This window comes from Aotus nancymaae, unplaced genomic scaffold (assembly GCF_030222135.1).
Source record: "Aotus nancymaae isolate 86718 unplaced genomic scaffold, 86718_ANA_hifiasm-v0.15.2.pri h1tg000014l, whole genome shotgun sequence".
Classification (NCBI taxonomy): domain Eukaryota; kingdom Metazoa; phylum Chordata; class Mammalia; order Primates; family Aotidae; genus Aotus; species Aotus nancymaae.
In genome coordinates, this window is record NW_026988425.1 from 95342246 (window position 1) to 95361193 (window position 18948).

The following is an 18948-nucleotide window of genomic DNA, read 5'->3' on the forward strand; positions in this document are numbered from 1 at the left end:
CTCTCAAAAAAAAAAAAAAAAAAAAAAACCACACTAGGTCATAAGTTAATGTTTATAAAGCACTTAAAACTGTTATTGGCAGTAATAAACATTTTATAACTTTTAACTGCTACTATTGTTACTATATTATGTGCAGCACTTAAAAGAAACCAAGATGAGTTTACAATACTTGTAACAGTAAGCCTGTTAAATATAAAATAATTTTTCCTATGTCATCCTTCAGACTTATTTTTTCCTTATTATTTTGAGTTCAGTAAACCTTTGACTCATAAATCTGTCTTTTAAAATGAAGACTATTTCAGATGAGTAGTATCAGAATAACTAAATAAGCAAAATTAATACAACCAAGGGGAAAGCAACAAAAAGAAAACTCCATTTCCCAGACTCCCTTGCAGGTAGTTGTGGTCATGTGACATAATTCTAGCCAAAAAGTTGTAAGTAGAAGTTGTTGGGCAAACTCAGCTGGTACTAGCTTTGTTTGCTCATTACTCTCTCCCTTCTTTCTTACTGAAATGTAGGCATTGTGGCATGTGCTCTGGCAGCCATGTTGTGAATACAATAGGAGCGACTATCACTGCCAACATATATTGGGATAATACATATAAAACATATATTAACGTATTGGGATAGGGAAAGGCAGTCTGTTACTTCGATTGAATATACTTCCTAGCTGATATACATACTAACTCAGGCTGCCTATCTTTAATTAAACAGTAATTAGAAAGAAATCCCAGAAAATAGGTGTCGTCTGGGTCAGCTTCAATCTGAGTCTTGATCAATGATTTTAAATGACCCTTGAAAAAGCCTTTAACTTCTTTGTTTCAAGAGGTTGCCTAGGAATGATCCAGGGAATCCATTTGTGAAATGCTATCTTGACAGCCTTGCCCTAGCAGCCCCCCAACCATCAAACCAGATATTCTGTCAGTCCTTACAATTTTAGTTTTCTGTAAGACATTTTAAAAAATTAATTTTCTTACTGATAATGTTTATTCTCTTTCCTTCAGAGGCTTACACAAAGTTCTTTGTGCATTTTATTGGAACAATTTAGCAAATACTCTAAGCTAAGCTATGTTAGAAACATCTGTATTTTTATTCAACTATAGAATAAACCTCCCACACTGTCTATTATGTTATAATCTTTGGCAGTGTTTTCTGTATCAGTATTTGCTGATAAAAAAGTTCATTTTGAAATGTCATCATTATGCTTTCTGTGTAATAGTGAGGCCATTTTAATCAGAGAAAAAAGAACAAGTTTTCCCAATGATATGTCACTTTTATGGTTTTTTGTTTAAGCAACCTCACAAAATAGGCCTGCAAGTGTTACTTGTTACCCTCCTCCCCTTTTTTTTGAGACAGAGTCTCAGTCTTACCCAGGCTGGAGTGCATGATCTTGGCTCACTGGAGCCCTCAACCTACTGGGCTCAAGCGATCTTCCCATATCAACCTCCTGAGTAGTTGGACTACAGGTGTGTGCCCCACACCCCTGACTAATTTTTGTATTTTTTGTAGAGATTGTATTTCACTGTGTTGCTTAGGCTAGTCTCAAACTTCTATGCTCAAGTGATCCACCTGCTAGGATTACAACAGACATGAGCCACCCACCCCAGCCTATTATTACTTTTTTGAATTTGAGACAGGGTCTCACTGTTGCCCAAACCGGAGTGCAGTGATGCAATCATAGCTTACTGTAGACTTCATGTCCTGGGCTTAAGTGATCCTTAAACAGCCTCCTGAGTTGCTGGGATTACTGGTGTGCAACACTACATCCAGCTAATTAAAAAAAAAATTTTTTTTTGGTAGAGATGGAGTGTTGCTATATTGCATCGGCTAGTCTTGAACTCCTGATCCCAAGTTAGCCTCTCACCTCAGTCTCCCAGAAAACTGACATCATAGGTATGAGCCACCACGCTTGGACCTACTGCTACCTGTAGTAAAATTTTCAAAGTTCTGGAATGGTTACCAAATAACTTTAAACACAATTGGAAAAACTGCTAGCTAATCATAATGGCTTCATAATCATTAGCAAATACCTTAAAACATTATATGCACTTAGGGTAAGGCTCTTCATTAATAAAAGTGGAAGTGAACCAATATTTCAAAGAGTATTCTTCATAATTTTGAATTTGATGGCCAATTTCCTATCATATCTGATAAATGTGGTTTCCCTTTATCTTCAGCAAGTATGTTCCAAGGCCCCTAGAGAATGTTTGATACTGCAGGTAGTACTGACTCTAACTATACAAACTCTAACTATACTACATTTTTTCCTATATATACATACTTATGAGAGACTTTAATTTATAAATTAGGCACAGTAAGAGATTAATAACTAATAATAATTTATAACTAATAATAATGCCTAATAAAAATCCTATTAAAATAGGATGAGTAACAATATGCCAACATCACTACTCATGCACTTTGGGGTCATTCTTAAGTAAAATAAAGGTAACTTGGATACAAACCACGACATTTGATCTGATAACCAAGATAGCTACTAAGTGACTGATAAGGGGGAGGGAGTAGCATATACAATGAGGATATGCTGGACAAAGTGATGATTCACATCCCAGTTGGACAGAGCAGGACAGCATGAGATTTCATCACAATACTCAGAATGGTGTACAATTTAAAAACTTATAAATTGTTTATTTCTGGAATTTCGTATTTAATATTTTTGGACTGTAGTTGACTATAGTAACTGAAACCTCAGAAAGTAAAACTGCAGATAAAGAGGGAGTATTCTATTTACTATTTGTTTTCATCTCATTGGTGTGTCTAACAAAGACCTGGAAGTTAAGTAGATGTGCCAGCACTATTTTCTTGTGGTGGATGGGTGCTTGCCTTTTAGTATTGTCTGGTTTCATTGCAAGAAATCTAAGTTCCCTGGCCACTTTGTGAATAGTGTGGTGAATGCTAGATGATATCCATACACTCAATCAACTGCTGAAAGCAAAAATGAGTGAGGAAACGTGCATTCTCCCTTTTCTTTCAGGATACCTTCTCATAGCATGTGTGACATAACTGTCTTGTTGACTGAGTTAGGATGCTAATAGCAATCTGTATACATTATTAATAAAGCTTCATTTCTTTTTTTGTTTTTAAATATAAATAGAAGTTCTAATAGCCTTCCTCCAAACTGGACTGCACCCACAACCATGCCCAGCTAATTTTTGTGTTTTTTTTGTAGAGATGGGGTTTTGCCGTCTTGCCCAGGCTGGTCTTGAAGTCCTGAGCTCAAGTGATCCACCCACCTCAGCCTCCTAAAGTGTTGGGATTATAGGCGTTAGCCACCAGGCCTGACCGATCATGGGTTTTTAATCTGAAAGTAAAGATTATTTGGTCCAACCTCCTCATTTTAATCTGAAAATAGGTTTACAATAACCCACGGTAAGTATTAAAATCTTAATCTCCTAATTTCCAGTACAACTATCTTTGTAGTATTTAATATCATACCTCTATACCTATAGCAATTTATCTGAATTTATTAAGCACTCTGTAATATAATGCACAAGGCACTGGTTCTGGACACTGAAAGGGAGTAAGATACGATCCTAGACCTAAGTTGTTTATTTGTCTTACCTGTTGAATGAATTCATCTCTTTGGTCCATTATTATTTTCTGAGGAGGTCCGTATAAGAAAAATATATTGATAATAGCTTTAGAAACTTCTGATGCTGAAACATCACATAGAGGCAAAATCATAACCCATTTGGTGAATAAATCTGTCATGATTATAGCATACACATGACTTCTGTTGCTTGTATGAAAAGGTCCCATCAGATCAGCAGTAACTAAGCTCCATGGATTGTCCACCTTGAGAAGGTGCTGTTTTGGTGCTACAATAACTGTATTTTTTGCTACTTGGCAATGCTGACAAGCGTATACCTACAAATAGGCACACAATAAAGAAAATATATACAAACGTTAATACTCAACACAATATAAAAGCAGTCTTATAAATCTGAATTTTAAAATGATTAATAGGTACACTTTGTGTTTTGAAGGAGAAACTTCCAGACTGAGAATCACTGGATTAAACCTATTTAGAACAACAAATAAGTAAAGCAACAACAAACAACTGTAGTTGCCACTACAACTGGTCTCAAACAACATGGGTTTGGACTGTGAAGGTCAGCTTATACATGGCTTTGTTTTTCAACCAAACACAAACAAAAAATACAGTATTGGTAGGGAGGGATGTGAAACTCAAGTAAACAGAGCTGACTTCTTATATATGCAAGTTCCACAGGGCTGACTGCAGGACTTCGGTATGAGTACATTTGGTTATATGAATGTGGTGCTGGAACCAATCCCATGCATATACTGAGGGAAGATTATACTACCAAATGACCATCTTATGGGTCTTACTCACATGGAACATAAATGTGGTTCATAATTAATATTTATTAAATGCTTAAAAAGATCTTAAGTCTCCTATAATTTAAAATCAGTATGAAGATTTACAATAATTTCTATATGCACAAAATGTTTCCTTTAAAATTATCACATTAAGAAGTTGATTCATTAATCTATTCCAACCATATTTATTGAAATATAATTTCATTCATAATATATGCTAGAAAATTTTCTAGATCATGGAAAAAGAATAAACATAAACAAAACCCATGCTGTTCTGCAGCTTTCATTTGAGTGAGGTGAGAAAAGATCAACTGATCAATTTATGGATGGGTGCCATTTCTCTATAGATTTCTGGAATTCTACCCTGGAAACTACTTTCAAACTAACTTCTGAAGAAAAATTTAAAAGTCATTTAATCACATTATAATCACAGTTACTTATGATCAGAATTTTCATTTTCCAATTTAAACTTATTTGTTGGATTTTATCACAAATAACTTCTGATTATTCCCAAAAGTCATATCATTCTTAATAACAATTTGACAGATTTCACTGAATGCTTGTAAAAAATGCATGGCAGGGAAAATATATAATTTATGGTCTTCAGAGTACCTGAATAGATCCATAAACCAATTAACTCACAAATGATATTTAGTTAAATGTTGGTTTAATTCCTTATGCTTGAAATGCCAGTATTTTTGATGCACTACTACAATTATTAAGGAGATCTCACATATATTCCAAGGAATTCCTACCATTTGGCATACAGTGCACTGGAAAGAGTAGGATCAGTTGACTTCCAGCAAGAACCCCAGAATTCCTATAGGTGAATTTTCTATTAGGAGAAGTTGAAGGTCCCAATGGGTCACAAAGTTACAAAACTCAGACTTATTCCATTATCCTCAAAATTTGATTTTAGTTTTATTTGGTTTGGGTTGACATTCTACCTCAAGATGAAACAGGCACAAAAATGAGAGCACATACTTTCCTGTTCAAATTATACTTAAGTGATTTAAAACAACTGTGAAGGAAAATACAACTCCCTTTAAGTGGTTTTTTCAATAAAAATAACCATGCCAAATATACTTAACAAGAGGTGATACCCAGAATAAATCTGGAGAAATAATAAATTTTAAATATCAGAAAGTCATTATTCATAATATTCTAAATACATAAGCCATACCCACTGTTTGACATCATTGGTCACAGATGTCCAATAATAATTGGATTCTACCAGAGTAAGGGTCCTGGATATACCATGATGAGCTCCACTGTCATTTTCATGACATTCTCTTAAGACTTTCTTTTTTTCCTCTTCTGAAACAATTACCAAACGATTTTGTTTTCTGTCTTTTCCAACATAAAACAGCTTTTTTTCTAGAATAAAAGATAACAAAAAGACAGAACTGTAATTTTTAGATATCTATGTAGTTTTAAGACAATCACAGCCTCCTGTTTAAACCATGAAGGTTTTTGTTTTGTTTTATAAAACCTTACCGCATTTAAAATAGAATATTTATTTGTAATGATGCTACCACACAAAGGTTCTTAGCTGTTACACTTGCTAGATACTTAGGAAGGGCAGTAACTGCTATAATATTGTAGATACCAATATAAGTAGAGCAAGCTTTTTTACCAAAGCACATAATAACTATGGAAATATGAAATTTTCTCTCTATGGGAGTACTCAAAGTAAGAATATTTTGCAGGCACTTTCTAAAAATGGAATAGATTAGCAAATAAATTATGTACAGAGAAAAAACTTCCTAGAACATAATTTTCTAAAATAATGTTTAATCATCACTGCATTTTTGCAAGCAAACAGCTCTCTCAGCTTTTTCTGGATTTGAGTAGAAGGTAGGGATGGTGAAGCAGGAAAGTGGAAAAAACCTTAATCCTCAAGACAATTGTGTTTCCTAGGAGGACACGTGAGAAGAATCTGCAGCTGGGAAGTAACCAGGGTATGGGCAGAATCACCATCTACCTCTCCAATATGAATGGGCTAGCTATTCAAACACCAAAATACCCATTCAGCTACTAATATGAGTAAGCAGACTGAGGAGTAGAACATTCCTTACTTTTTAGAATTAGAATATAAGCAACCTGAGAGCAGGAACCTTATCTATGTTATTTATCAATATATCTCCAAGGTTTAGAATGTGACTGGCACATAGAAGAAATCCAGTTAACATTTGTTATATAACTTATTAAATATATGAATGAATGAATCCTTACTTTAGTCTAACAGATGATGGGTCTGCCTAATCTTAAATATAAGGGAGTTATTGGTAGGGATATACACAGGGAGACATGAGCAGGCATTTATGTATTAACCTAGAATTTTATTAACCTGCTTTGGGGGAAGGCTAAGAGGCTAAGTTCCCATTTAGAACATAAACATTCATTTAATTATCTGGTGACTACTTGTTGCTTATCTCATCCCAAACTTCTCTTCTCCTTTATAGGTGAAAAAGAAGAAAAAATTATCATGACATTCCAAGATAAATATCCCACTGCCTTTCAAATATTTAATCCATTCAGGGACATTCAAAGGTCCTAAAATAAATGTGATCCTAAGACTATTTAATGGTACTGGTGGGGGTTAGGGGGACATGATCACAGAAATATAGTTAATTCCTTTCAGTTTTTATTTTAGTAAACAACCCAGTTAACTTTGTCAACATTTTCATATCAAGCATCAAAAACATTCCTCATTGACAGTGACATCGGTGCTGGAAAGTGCACCATTAGAGAACACGAGAGAACAAAAGCAGAAGTTGTTAATTTAGAAAAATGTTTTGTTTTCTTTCATGGTGTCATATTCTGCTTATAATTTAAACCTTCCTTTTCATGCTTACTGGCCTTCAGTTAGCTTGAGTGTAATTTCAGTTTTGCTTTTGATTGAGTGGCATCATCAATTCAACTGCTAATTGTTTAGCAACAAAAATTACTACAGAAATTCTCAAACTTCTACAAAGAAGAATGTGGGGAAGCATCTACAACTCAATAATCAAGAGTTTGAACATTCATTTTACCTTTGAAGACAAATTTTTTTGCTGCTCTTCTTATGCCACTTCTCTCACTTGGCAGTGTAGTTGGATGATATTCACCAGTTCGTTTGTAATATGCAATCTGTTTAAGATGAAGATCACCATTTTTTCCACTACGGACCATTGTGAACCTAGGTAAAATGTATTTAAAAAGATAACTTAAATTTTAAGCTAACTGAATTGCCATTTCAGTTCAGACTTCTGTCATATTTCTACTTATATATGAACTGAGAATTTTCAGAATTTATTTGAGGAAGATAATTGCAGTACAGGAAAGGAACAGTGATGTATATGAACGAAAATACTCAAATGCTATTTTTGAGATATCCCATGACAAATTATCTTATCTCTTTCCATTTGATAGGAAATGTTGAAAATTTTCCACATATTGAGAGAAAAGGAAATGAACCAGTATACTTCAAAAAGGTTTAAAATTTCATTGCTATCAACTGAAATGTTACTTTCACAGGATGGTAACACAGGAGGATCCTGTCATGTGACATTTAAATAAATAAGTTATAAGAAATGAAATAAAGTTTTATATTACTTGTAAATAGATTCATGGTATTTCTTCTTCTTGTCACCTTAGCCTGAAGGTGGTAACTATTTTTGCTATTGATAGTCTCCAGGTGTCATGTTGTTTACTTTATTACAGTCTATAAAAAGGTGCTCCATTAAATTGATTTCAGACATCTCACCGGAATGTCTTCTGTTTTCTGCTAGGATTCTAATACAAATCTTACAACTTTGAAATTATAAAAAAATAAAATAGATGTTTATTGACCACTGGAGGATCTAGGAATGAGACTAAAAGAGTACTCACCGGAAAAAGAATGCTGGGACAAAGCAGAACAGACTGTGCCTATTGCCATGGCTTAACCAGCTTATCAGTTCGCTTCCCCTATGATACAGCTCTTTGCAAATGTAAAAACCATCTTTCTGATCTATTTTTAACCTCCAGAGAGAGTAACAGTACACCTTAGGTTAACACAAAGTATATGTCAATTTAAAAGCAAAGGTTCTGAAATGTTAACACAGTCCCATGAAAACCTAAACAACACATTAATTATTGCTATAAAGTATTATAAGATAATTAGTTTGTTCTAAGTTTAATTCACTTGCAATTGATTATTAAATACATAATTTTTCTTTCACTTTCTAATAGCCAGCTGTACCTCAAACCAAAAACATGTAGCCTTTCACAGTTTCTAAATCATCTCAAAGATGAATGGCTCAGATTTAAGACTTTTTATACAAATAAAGTAAATAAGACAAGCCAACTGGCATAAGGACATACAAATACATCACTGTAATTGAACAAGGAGTCCAGAATTATATCCACACATGTAAAGTCAATACATTTACAATGAAGGCATCAATATAATGAGGAAAAAGATGGTCATTTCAATAAGTGACGCTAGACAACAACATTTTCCCCCAACCTTTATTGGGGGGAAAAAATGAACCTTAACCACCTACCTCACATCTTACACAAAAATTAATTCCAGATAAATCATAAACTTAAATATGAAAGATAAACAATGATTCTGGAAGAAAACATAGAAAAAGATCTTTCAAATCTTAGGATAAGCAAAGATTTCTTAAATAGGACACATAAAACACTACCCATAAAAGAAAAAAAATTAGCAATAGGGATTTATCAAAATAAAAATGTGTACTCATCAAAGACAACATTAAGAAAGTGAAAACACAGGACACACATTGGGAGAAGATATCTTTAATATGTATATCTAACAAAGGACTCAGAACCAGTGTATGTAAAGAACTTGTAAAAATCAAAAAGAAAAGGACAAAAAGTCAATTCAAAAAATGGGGGGGGTGGCTCACGCCTATAATCCCAGCACTTTGGGAGGCCGAGGCGGGTGGATCACGAGATCAAGAGATCAAGACCATCCTGGTCAACAAGGTGAAACCCCGTGTCTACTAAAAATGCAAAAATTAGCTTGGCATGGTGGCGCACACCTGTAGTCCCAGCTACTCGGGAGGCTGAGGCAGGAGAATTGCTTGAACCCAGGAGGTGGAAGTTGTAGTGAGCCGAGATCGTGCCATGGCACTCCAGCCTAGGTAACAAGAGCGAAACTCTGTCTCAAAAAAAAAAAAAAAAGAGCGGGGGGGAAATTTTTACATAGCACTTCATAAAAGAGAGCATCCAATAGTCAATAAGCAAGTGAAAATGTGCTCAACATCATTATTCCTCAGGGCAATGCAAATAAAACCACAATGACTTGGCTAAAACTAAAAACCACAGACAACATCAAGTGTTGGTGAGGACAGGTAGCAACTGGAACTCTCATACATTGTGGGAGGGTAAAATGTTACAACCACTTTGGAAAACTGAGCTTCTTCTAAAGCTAAATACACATTTACCCTAAAGGCTTGGCAATGCTAATTTCATATACCAGTGAAATGAGTCTATGACTATCAAAATATGTGTATGAAAATGTTCATAGATATTTACAGTCAAATAGCCACTAAATGGAAACAGTAAAGGCATCAAGAGGCTTTACCATATGTTTACTCTGTCTCTGTCTTGCAGCCACTTTTGTTACCAAGTTTCATATTGCTCTAGGCCAGTGATTTTCAAATCATCTGTGGTGAAACACTAGTGGTACCTTACTGCCCTCCAATCTGCCACATAAGACCTCTTGATGCATCTGCCACGTAAGACCTCTTGATGCCTTTACTTTTCGTGTCATCCTCATTACACTCTCCTCTGCCAGGATTCTGTGGCGAACTTCTACCTCCAAATCAATTTTCAATTCATGAAGCCTTGTATGGTTTCAAGTTGGAAATATAAAACCTGTTTCTCCACCTATCCATTTGCCTGCCTGTCACTGTAGCTCTGCATTAATTGTCCTCAACTCTTAAAAAAAAAAAAAGAAACTAAAATCATTTTTTCTTTGTGTCTTCTATTTTCATCTCTATACTACAGTGACACATGTTCTTTCAAGTCTAAGGGACAGAAACCTATCCCTTCTCAGTTTAGATGAAATCAATATATAGACTATATACTGTAAAATTAATAATATACTGTATATAACTTCCTGTTATAGTTTTCCCTTAATAGTTTTTGGAACTATCAATGTCCCAAATCATCTAAACAATCTAAAGGAAAATCTAGAAATATCCCATCCTAGACAGTTGGGAGGATGGTATCTGTAGGAAGATGAGGTTTATAAAGGGAAGATAAAAATTGTGTATTTCCTCCCTTTTAGAAACCAGTAAAGGTTGCAAAAACTCCTGAAGGACTTTAAAAAGAAAAGCGGGCGGAGGGGGGGAAGCTTTTTCAGACCCGTAAAAGCCCACAGTAGGAAAAGACCAAACTCTCACACCTTAGAGGAAGTACAGGCCCCAAAATACCGAGGGGTATGGGTAACTGGAACTGGCAGAAAACAAACTAGCCATTGGAAAAAAAATGTGAGTCAGCATAAACCACAGTAGCTTCCATATTTTGCTCTTATATTTAAAAACCTCTTGGTTCCAAGTTCCCACCATCTCTTGTTCTCCTCCCCCTACCCATTTACCTACTGCAGACACAAGAAAATTTTTCTATGTAATATAAGATGAAGTCTTCAGTATATTCAGTTATCTGTGCCGTTAGGACATTGTTGGCTTTCCTACTTATAATAAATATACAAAAACTCCTCAGAAAAGGTCTATTTACTGAAATTAACTTCTCTGCTTTGAAATCTTTGACTTTTGAATAATTGAAAATAGACAGAAATAGAGAAATTTGCTCTCCTCAGAGTAAACCTAAAGTACAAAGGGACAAGGAGCAAAGGAACCACTACAAAAAATTTTGAAGACTGAGCTTTTTAAGGTTTTGGGTTGTCTTTTTCTCATCAAAGTAGTGAGAGAAGACTAACATATATCTATGCTATGGAAGAGGAGATAAAAATCAGTGGGAGAAGACATAAAAATCATAAATTTCCTACAGATTTTCATATTTCACAAATGGTTTCAAAAGTGTATTATTTTCATTTTTATATGGGTGAGTTGTTTTGGCTCAACAAACAGAACTAAGACTTAAAGGGTGGTTATTTGCCTGACATAGTCACCTTGATACTTACTTAGATTATCCCTAGCATATTTTTATCTTCCAAACGATTTACTTGACAGAGTGGACACTATGAGACTGCCTCTGAGCATTAACTACTTCTTAGTGGCTAAGGTGTCTAGACTATTTAGCCTACCCTCTACAACCTGGCAGAGCATTATACAGCTTCTTCTCTCACTAGTTTCCTTTGTATACCCACGGCCATATCCTCAACCATTCTCTATACCTTGGTTTATATCATTTTCCTCTAAATGGTATATACTTCCACCTGATTAAGTCTTCCATCTTTCAAAATCAAGTTCTAGCACCTCAATAAAGCAAACATTCCATGATCTCTAATCTGAAGTGATCTTGACCTCTCTAATCTCTTTGTACCTACTGTTGAACATCCCATGTTTTACCCTTTTTAATAGTTTTTTTCCTGTTCATCCATATAACCTTTAATTTGCTCATTCGGTTACTGAGCCCCTAAACCCTTGTATATACTAGATGATATTAATACAAAGTTAAACAAGATAAAATCCCTGTCCTCAAGGAGCTTATGGTATAAATGAGAAGAAAAGAGGAATAAATCAGCATTCATACAGTATAGAGTGGTGTTACCACAGATATATGCAAAGATTACTATCAAAACAGATGTGTAGAGACCTAGATCCATCTGGAGAAGGAGGAAAAGCATTTTGATTGTCAACGAGGTAGAACTTTGAACTTTATTCCACGGCCACTGCCTTAGTTCACTCACCTTCTATCTGACCTTGCCTCCACTGTCTCTAATAATAGTCCCTGTCCTCACTGCAGTCATGGAGGTCACACTAAAACACAAATCTTATCAAAATATTCACTTAACTCGAAATATGCCTTTTGCCATTCCTGATTGTCCATTTGGGTGGTTATAACAAATATACCACAAACTGGAGGGCTTACAAACAGAAATTCCTTTCTCACAGTTCTGGAGGCTAGGAAGTACAACATCAAGATGCCAGCAAATTTAGTGTCTACTGAGGGTTCACTTTCTTACAGGCAGCTGTCTTCTCACTGTAACTTCACATGAGGGAAGGGACTTTTTAAAATATGGGCACTAATCCCATTAATGAGGGCTCTGACCCATGATCAAGTCACCTCCCCAAAGTTCCACCTGTTTTTTTTTTTTTTTTTAGACAGAGTGGCACTCTGTCACCCAGGCTGGAGTGCAGTGGCACAATCTCAGCTCACTGCAACCTCTGCCTCCCAGGTTCAAGCAATTCTCATTCCTCAGCCTCCCGAGTAGCTGGGACTACAGGCACATGCCACCAAGCCCAGCTAATTTTTGTATTTTTAGTAAAGATGGGGTTTCACTATGTTGGCCAGGCTGGTCTCGAACTCCAGACCTCAAGTGATCCACCCATCTCAGCCTCCCAAAGTACTGGGATTACAGGCGTGAGCCACCATGCCCGACCCCAAAGTCCCACCTCTTAATACCATCACCTTGGTGGTTAGGATTTCAACATAGGAATTTTTGGAGAATGAAACCATTAAGACGATAGCACTAATGATATCTAAACACCTCTGCCAGTATACAAGGCTTTATAAAATATGGTCTTTACCAATCTCTCCATGTTTTTCTCTTGGCATTCTCAATTCGAAAAATAATCACAGTTCTTCAAACATCCCATGCAGTGTACTCACACCTTTTCATTGATATTTTTGCCTGGAATGAACTTTATTGCCATTTCTTCAGTCCCTAGTCATCTTTTGAAACTCTGGCTAGGTGTCATTTCCTACAGAGTGTCTTCTAACCACTCCAACCTGGAATAACTTGAAACTTTAAGAATGAGTTGGAGTTACAAGATCAAAATTCGATCACCAAAATGGAATAGAGATTGGGGTAGAGACAAGAATACCTATACCAGTCAGCTGGGGAACTACTGTAAAATTAACGCAAGATATGATGAAATTCTGAGTCAAAGCAGTGTCAGTATAAATGGATAGATACATCATATAAGAACTGTGACTGACTAGATGTGTGGAGTAAATGCAAAGAAGAATCTGGGATTACTTCTGAAGATCTGGCTTAGGGAGAAAGATGACACTATTAAGCAGGTTGCATTCTTCATGGTTAAGCTCGGCATGTAAAAAGTAGGTGAAGTTAAGGCAATGGAAGAAGGATTAGATGGAAAGTGTACAGAATAGGAAGTGCAGTAGATGTATTCTTATCCTTCAACATTCACATTAATGAGTTCACTCATCTATGAATCCTTTCTGACACATCTCCAATCTCAGGGAGATTTGTGCACACTTTCCTTGGCACATTCACAGTAATATGTATCAACTGTTATCATAAAATCTGAAACACTCTATTGAATGTATTAGTTTATATGTCTCTCTCCCAAATATATTGTGAATCTTCAGGGACATGACAATAGCCAGAGAAAATAGGAAAAAAAGCCAGAAGAGGTTCTGGTAATAGAAGTGTAGGAAATACAAAGTTCTTAGAAATAGAGAGACTAAGTGATATAAGAACCATTATGTAGCTAGTGGCTTTGGGAACAGTATAGAGTATAGTTACAGTATAGCAGGGCAGGTGGCAACCAGACTGCAATGACACAAGAAATGAATGGAAAGTCAGAAAGTGGATTTAGAAACTTGAGCTTAGCTATAAGGCAAGGAGCTACAAGACAGCTGCTTGAGACAGATACAAGATTCAATTATTGATCTAAAAAATGTTACTGAGTAACAGCTACACTGGAGACAGGATAATAAACAAGATGTAGATTCTCTTGACCCTCATTATCGAGTTTACACTCTAGTGGGGTTAAAAGTTTTGACAGCCATGTTCATAGCAGCATCACTTACAACAACCAAATGATGGAAGCAACCTGTGTCCATCAATGACTGAATGAATAAACAAAATATGGTGTATATATTCAGACACCTTTAAAAGGAAGGAGATTCTGATATGTTACCACATGGATGAATCTTGAGGGCATTAAGCTAACCAGGAATGAAATGAACCAGTCACAAAAAGATAAACATTGTATGATTCCACCTATGTAAGGTACTCATAGTAGTCAAATACAGAAAGAAAGAAGAAGAATGGTTGCATAGAACAGGGGGTGGGGAGGAGAGAATGAAAGAGTTATTGTTTAACTGGTCAAGAGTTTCAGTTATACAAAATGAAAAGAGTTCCGGAGATGGATGGTGGTAGTAGTTGTACAACAATGTGAATGTACTTAATGCCACTGAACTGTACACTTAAAAATGGTTAACATAGTAAATTTCATGTTATGTGTGATTGCCTACAATTAAAACAATTTTTTTAAACAAGATTGTTTTGCTTTCAACAAGGGAATAACCCCAAAAATTTAACGCTAACAGAAGGGATTCTAGAAAGGCCAATGAAAACAGAGGAGAAAAAAAAATTACATGACTGATGGTATGATGTTCCTGAGATGGCAGCAGGGGATGGCTTCCAATGCACAAATAGAGGGATTAGTTCTGTGATCTCTTCCAATAAAGATATTATAGTGAATATAATAACGGGAGTAAATTATTTATTTCTGAAATACCACTAAACAGTCCCATATAGGTTTGTGACTAGAATGTGGAAAGCTGGAGTCACTCCCTCTCTACAACTGAGAAAAAGCTGGACAAGATGCCAATTCTCCCCAAATTGATCTCTATAGATCCAACGCAGTCCCAATCAGAAACCTTCAAGCTCTTTTGAGGAAACTGACAGCTGATTCTAAAATTGATATGGAAAGCTAAAGGACTCAGAATAATTAAAACAACTTTGAAAATGAATATAGTTGAAGAATTTCACATTACATGGTTTCAGGACTTTCTACAACGCTATGGTAATCAAGACTGTGCTATAATGGCAAAATGACAGCCTTAAATCTATGGAACAGAATAGTGCCAGAAACAGCCACTCAGTTATGGTAAACTGATTTTCAACAAAGGTGCCAAGGTAATTCAATGAAGAAAAGATAATATTTTCAACAAATGCTGTAACAATTAAACATCCTTTGAAAAAAGATGAACCTCAACTCATATCTCATACAATATGTAAAAATTAATTCATGATAGGCCACAGACCTAAATGTACAACTTAAAACTATACAACTTCTAGAAGACAACAACAACAACAAAATTTTTGTGAGCTTAGGTTGGGTAATGACTTCCTAGATAGCAAAGAAAAAACACCTATCCATAAAGAAAAAAATTAAAACTTTTATTCTTTAAAGAATTGCTAAAAAAAGAGAGAGAAATAACACTGGGATAAAATACACATATATGATAAATAACTTATATCTAGAATTATAAAGAACTCTCAAAGCTTAACAAGAAAGCAAACAACCCAATTTAAAACATGGAAAAACAGACACTTCACCAAAGAGATATGGTTAGCAAATAAACACATGAAAAAATGCTCAACATCAACAGACAATGAAAAAAATGTAATTAAAACCACAGTAAGATAGGACTACACACTAACAACAACAAAAATAAAACAAAACCTGACAATACTAGTTACTACCAAAGATACAAAGCATAGCTGGTGATAATAGAGAATGGTGTAAACATGTTGGAAAACAGTTTGGCAATTTCTTACAAGTTAAACATCAATTTACCATATGGTCCAGCAATACCAATCTTAGACACTAAACCAAAAGAAAATATGTACACCTAAAAATCTGTAAGTGAATGTTTCTAGAAGTTTTATTCATAACAACCAAAACCTGAAAACAAATGTTTACCAACTGGTGAATGCATAAACAAATTATAGTAGATCCACATGGTGGAATATTATTAAGCATTGATAAGAAACAAACTACAAATAGACCTAACAAATTGAATAAATCTCAAAATCATGCTAAGTGAAATAAGCCAGACACAAAAGGCTATATACTATATACTTCTGTTTATATGACATCTGAAAAAACCATAAGTATAAATTTAAAAATTTAAAACAATTTTTAAAATTTTAAAGTTTTAAAAACAATTGCCAATGCAATTGCACTGCATAAGAATGTTTTGGTTAAGGATGTACTGCCTATGAGATAGTGGTCCTATAAGATGATAATGGAGCATATATAGAAACCTCATATAGGGCATTTGATATTAGCACTGCAGATCAAATGGGAGAAATCAATGATAATAAAGTGGAGGGACATTTGGTTTTCTATATGAAAAACAAAATACACACATACGCACACATCCCATCTAGGTTCATGTAGGTAGCGTCTGTACTCGCTCCGTGCTCAAACTGCCTAACAAAGCATTTCTCAGAATTTATCCCCCTTGCTAAGTGACTCATGACTACAGCTGCAAACATTTATATAGCATTTTACTATGATAATCCTCACAATACTCCATGGAGTAGATATTAGTTTTATATCCTTTTTACAGGTAAGAAAATGGAGGTTCTGCCGGGCGCGGTGGCTCAAGCCTGTAATCCCAGCACTTTGGGAGGCCGAGGCGGGTGGATCACGAGGTCAAGAGATCGAGACCATCCTGGTCAACATGGTGAAACCCCGTCTCTACTAAAATTACAAAAAATTAGCTGGGCAGGGTGGTGCATGCCTGTAATCCCAGCTACTCGGGAGGCTGAGGCTGGAGAATTGCCTGAACCCGGGAGGCGGAGGTTGCGGTGAGCCGAGATCGTGCCATTGCACTCCAGCCTGGGTAACGACAGCGAAACTCCGTCTCAAAAAAAAAAAAAGAAAGAAAATGGAGGTTCAGAGATTGTCCAATTTACTGAAAGTAATCAAGTCAGGACATGTGCTGACATTTGTAACTTGGTGTCTCTTCAAATTTCACTTTTTCCCCCTGCTATGCCAATAACTCAATTACCCGTTATCCTTAGCTTTTGTAATACTTGGTTCAGTCCTCTGTTACACAATATAAAGTGATTTTTCTAATAATATTTTAGATTATAAATGAGAAATGGAAATATCTTATTAATTTTTATGTCTACATTGTTTAAGTGTTCAGAATATAGTGGACATTCAACTGTTTGTAAATGAATAAAGAATTACTTGAATTTCCTGAAAGGATAATTAAAAATAACACTGAATTAAAAAACAACAAATATTCCAGAGGTAACTTATTTCATGTTTGAAAACATTATACTTGACTTTCACATACATGGCACTATAAGTAAACTGTGTCTAAGAAGGTATAGACTTATGCCTTAATATCCATGTTTGGAAAAGGACGTAATATCTTGTCCTTTTTCACAATTATGAGGATGAAGATAATGAACTTAAAAGTCCTTTGTATATGGTAAAGTATAATTATCATATCTAAGTATTATCATCCATATCAGGCTGTTGAAAGTAATAGAGAACACTTTCTTTTCTCAAAATCTTCATCTACATGAAAAAATATTTCAAAATCTCTTCCCTTTCATTAATGGGGATTAATGCTTTATAGCAATGCTTCTAAAGCTTTACTGCTAAGAACAAAATCAGAAGACTCGGGAGTTGTATCCTTTGATGATGATATTACAGTCTAATGCAGTTAAGGAACTACTGGTTCTGGAGGTAGAGAGACAGATGACAAAAAGAAATAGAAAATGCATAAGAAAGAATTCAGTTCACGAAAAGCACAGCCTTTGAAGTAGATAGTTAAAACTTTTACTGCTAATAATTGGTATTCATATATAAAAATAACCTGAAAGAAAGTTTTTTTTTTTTCAAAGCCCATACATACACTACTTGGTCCCTAGAAACAACATATTTGAAAAGTAGTTAATATGAGAAACTGGCTTGAAGCTATCATATTCAGGACAGATATAAATATCTTCTTATATTCAAAGATTATTAAGTAAAGGTATCATTTACAAAAGGATTAAGTGGTTTCAACTACATAAAGACTGTCCTGGGACTTCTTTGGATATGCTTATATTTTCAAGAATTTGTTAAAATAATTACTTAGGTCCTTAAACATGCAGGAACAAGAAAAAACGAAAGTGGTTGCTTACTACTTGTAGTTTTGCAAAAGGAATTTCGTTAAGCTTTGTATACACTTTGTCCCCTGCATAACATCAAATAAAATCAAGTAATTGCTTAATTCCTTTGATAATTTTATGTTTGTGTTCAATAAAGGCAATTAGGTATTACGTCAAATAAAATTAGGAGTTAACTGTTTCACCAAGGGTTAAAAACAAAGGTACCAATTTAAGCCCCTAAAAGGTTATAATACCCGCTAGTTCCAACCTAAAATCTGCAATTTTCAATCAACATATTAATTTGAATCGGAATTCTGACATTTGAATTATTCTATTTTAAGGTCCAAAAAATGGACACGCACAATTTTAGGCAACGTCAAGGACTTGGAAATTCAAATACACGTTTCTACAATCTGCTTCATTTGACAGTATAAATTCATTTAACTAAAAATATCTTCATCGTCATATGCATTCACCTGAAGCCACATGGGATAAGTGCATTTCTACTTTAAAAAGTATCTACTTTT

At 35.0% G+C, this 18948-nt stretch overlaps 1 protein-coding gene across 3 annotated transcripts in view; it reads right to left on the minus strand.

Annotated features, from left to right (window-relative positions):
* Window positions 1-18948, minus strand: part of GIN1 (gypsy retrotransposon integrase 1) — a 30870-nt gene that overhangs the window by 11242 nt on the left and 680 nt on the right. Inside the window, exons 1-4 of one of the 3 annotated variants that reach the window (XM_012459606.3) lie at window positions 8236-9324; window positions 7398-7543; window positions 5546-5739; window positions 3583-3888 (exon numbers count right to left, since the gene is read on the minus strand). In XM_012459606.3, the coding sequence (XP_012315029.1) occupies window positions 3583-3888; window positions 5546-5739; window positions 7398-7536 (639 nt within the window). In that variant the 5' untranslated portion in view covers window positions 7537-7543; window positions 8236-9324. Of the gene's footprint in view, window positions 1-3582; window positions 3889-5545; window positions 5740-7397; window positions 7544-8235; window positions 9325-18948 lie in introns of those variants that run through there. The other 2 variants (XM_012459598.3, XM_021667420.2) reach the window with 2 other exon arrangements.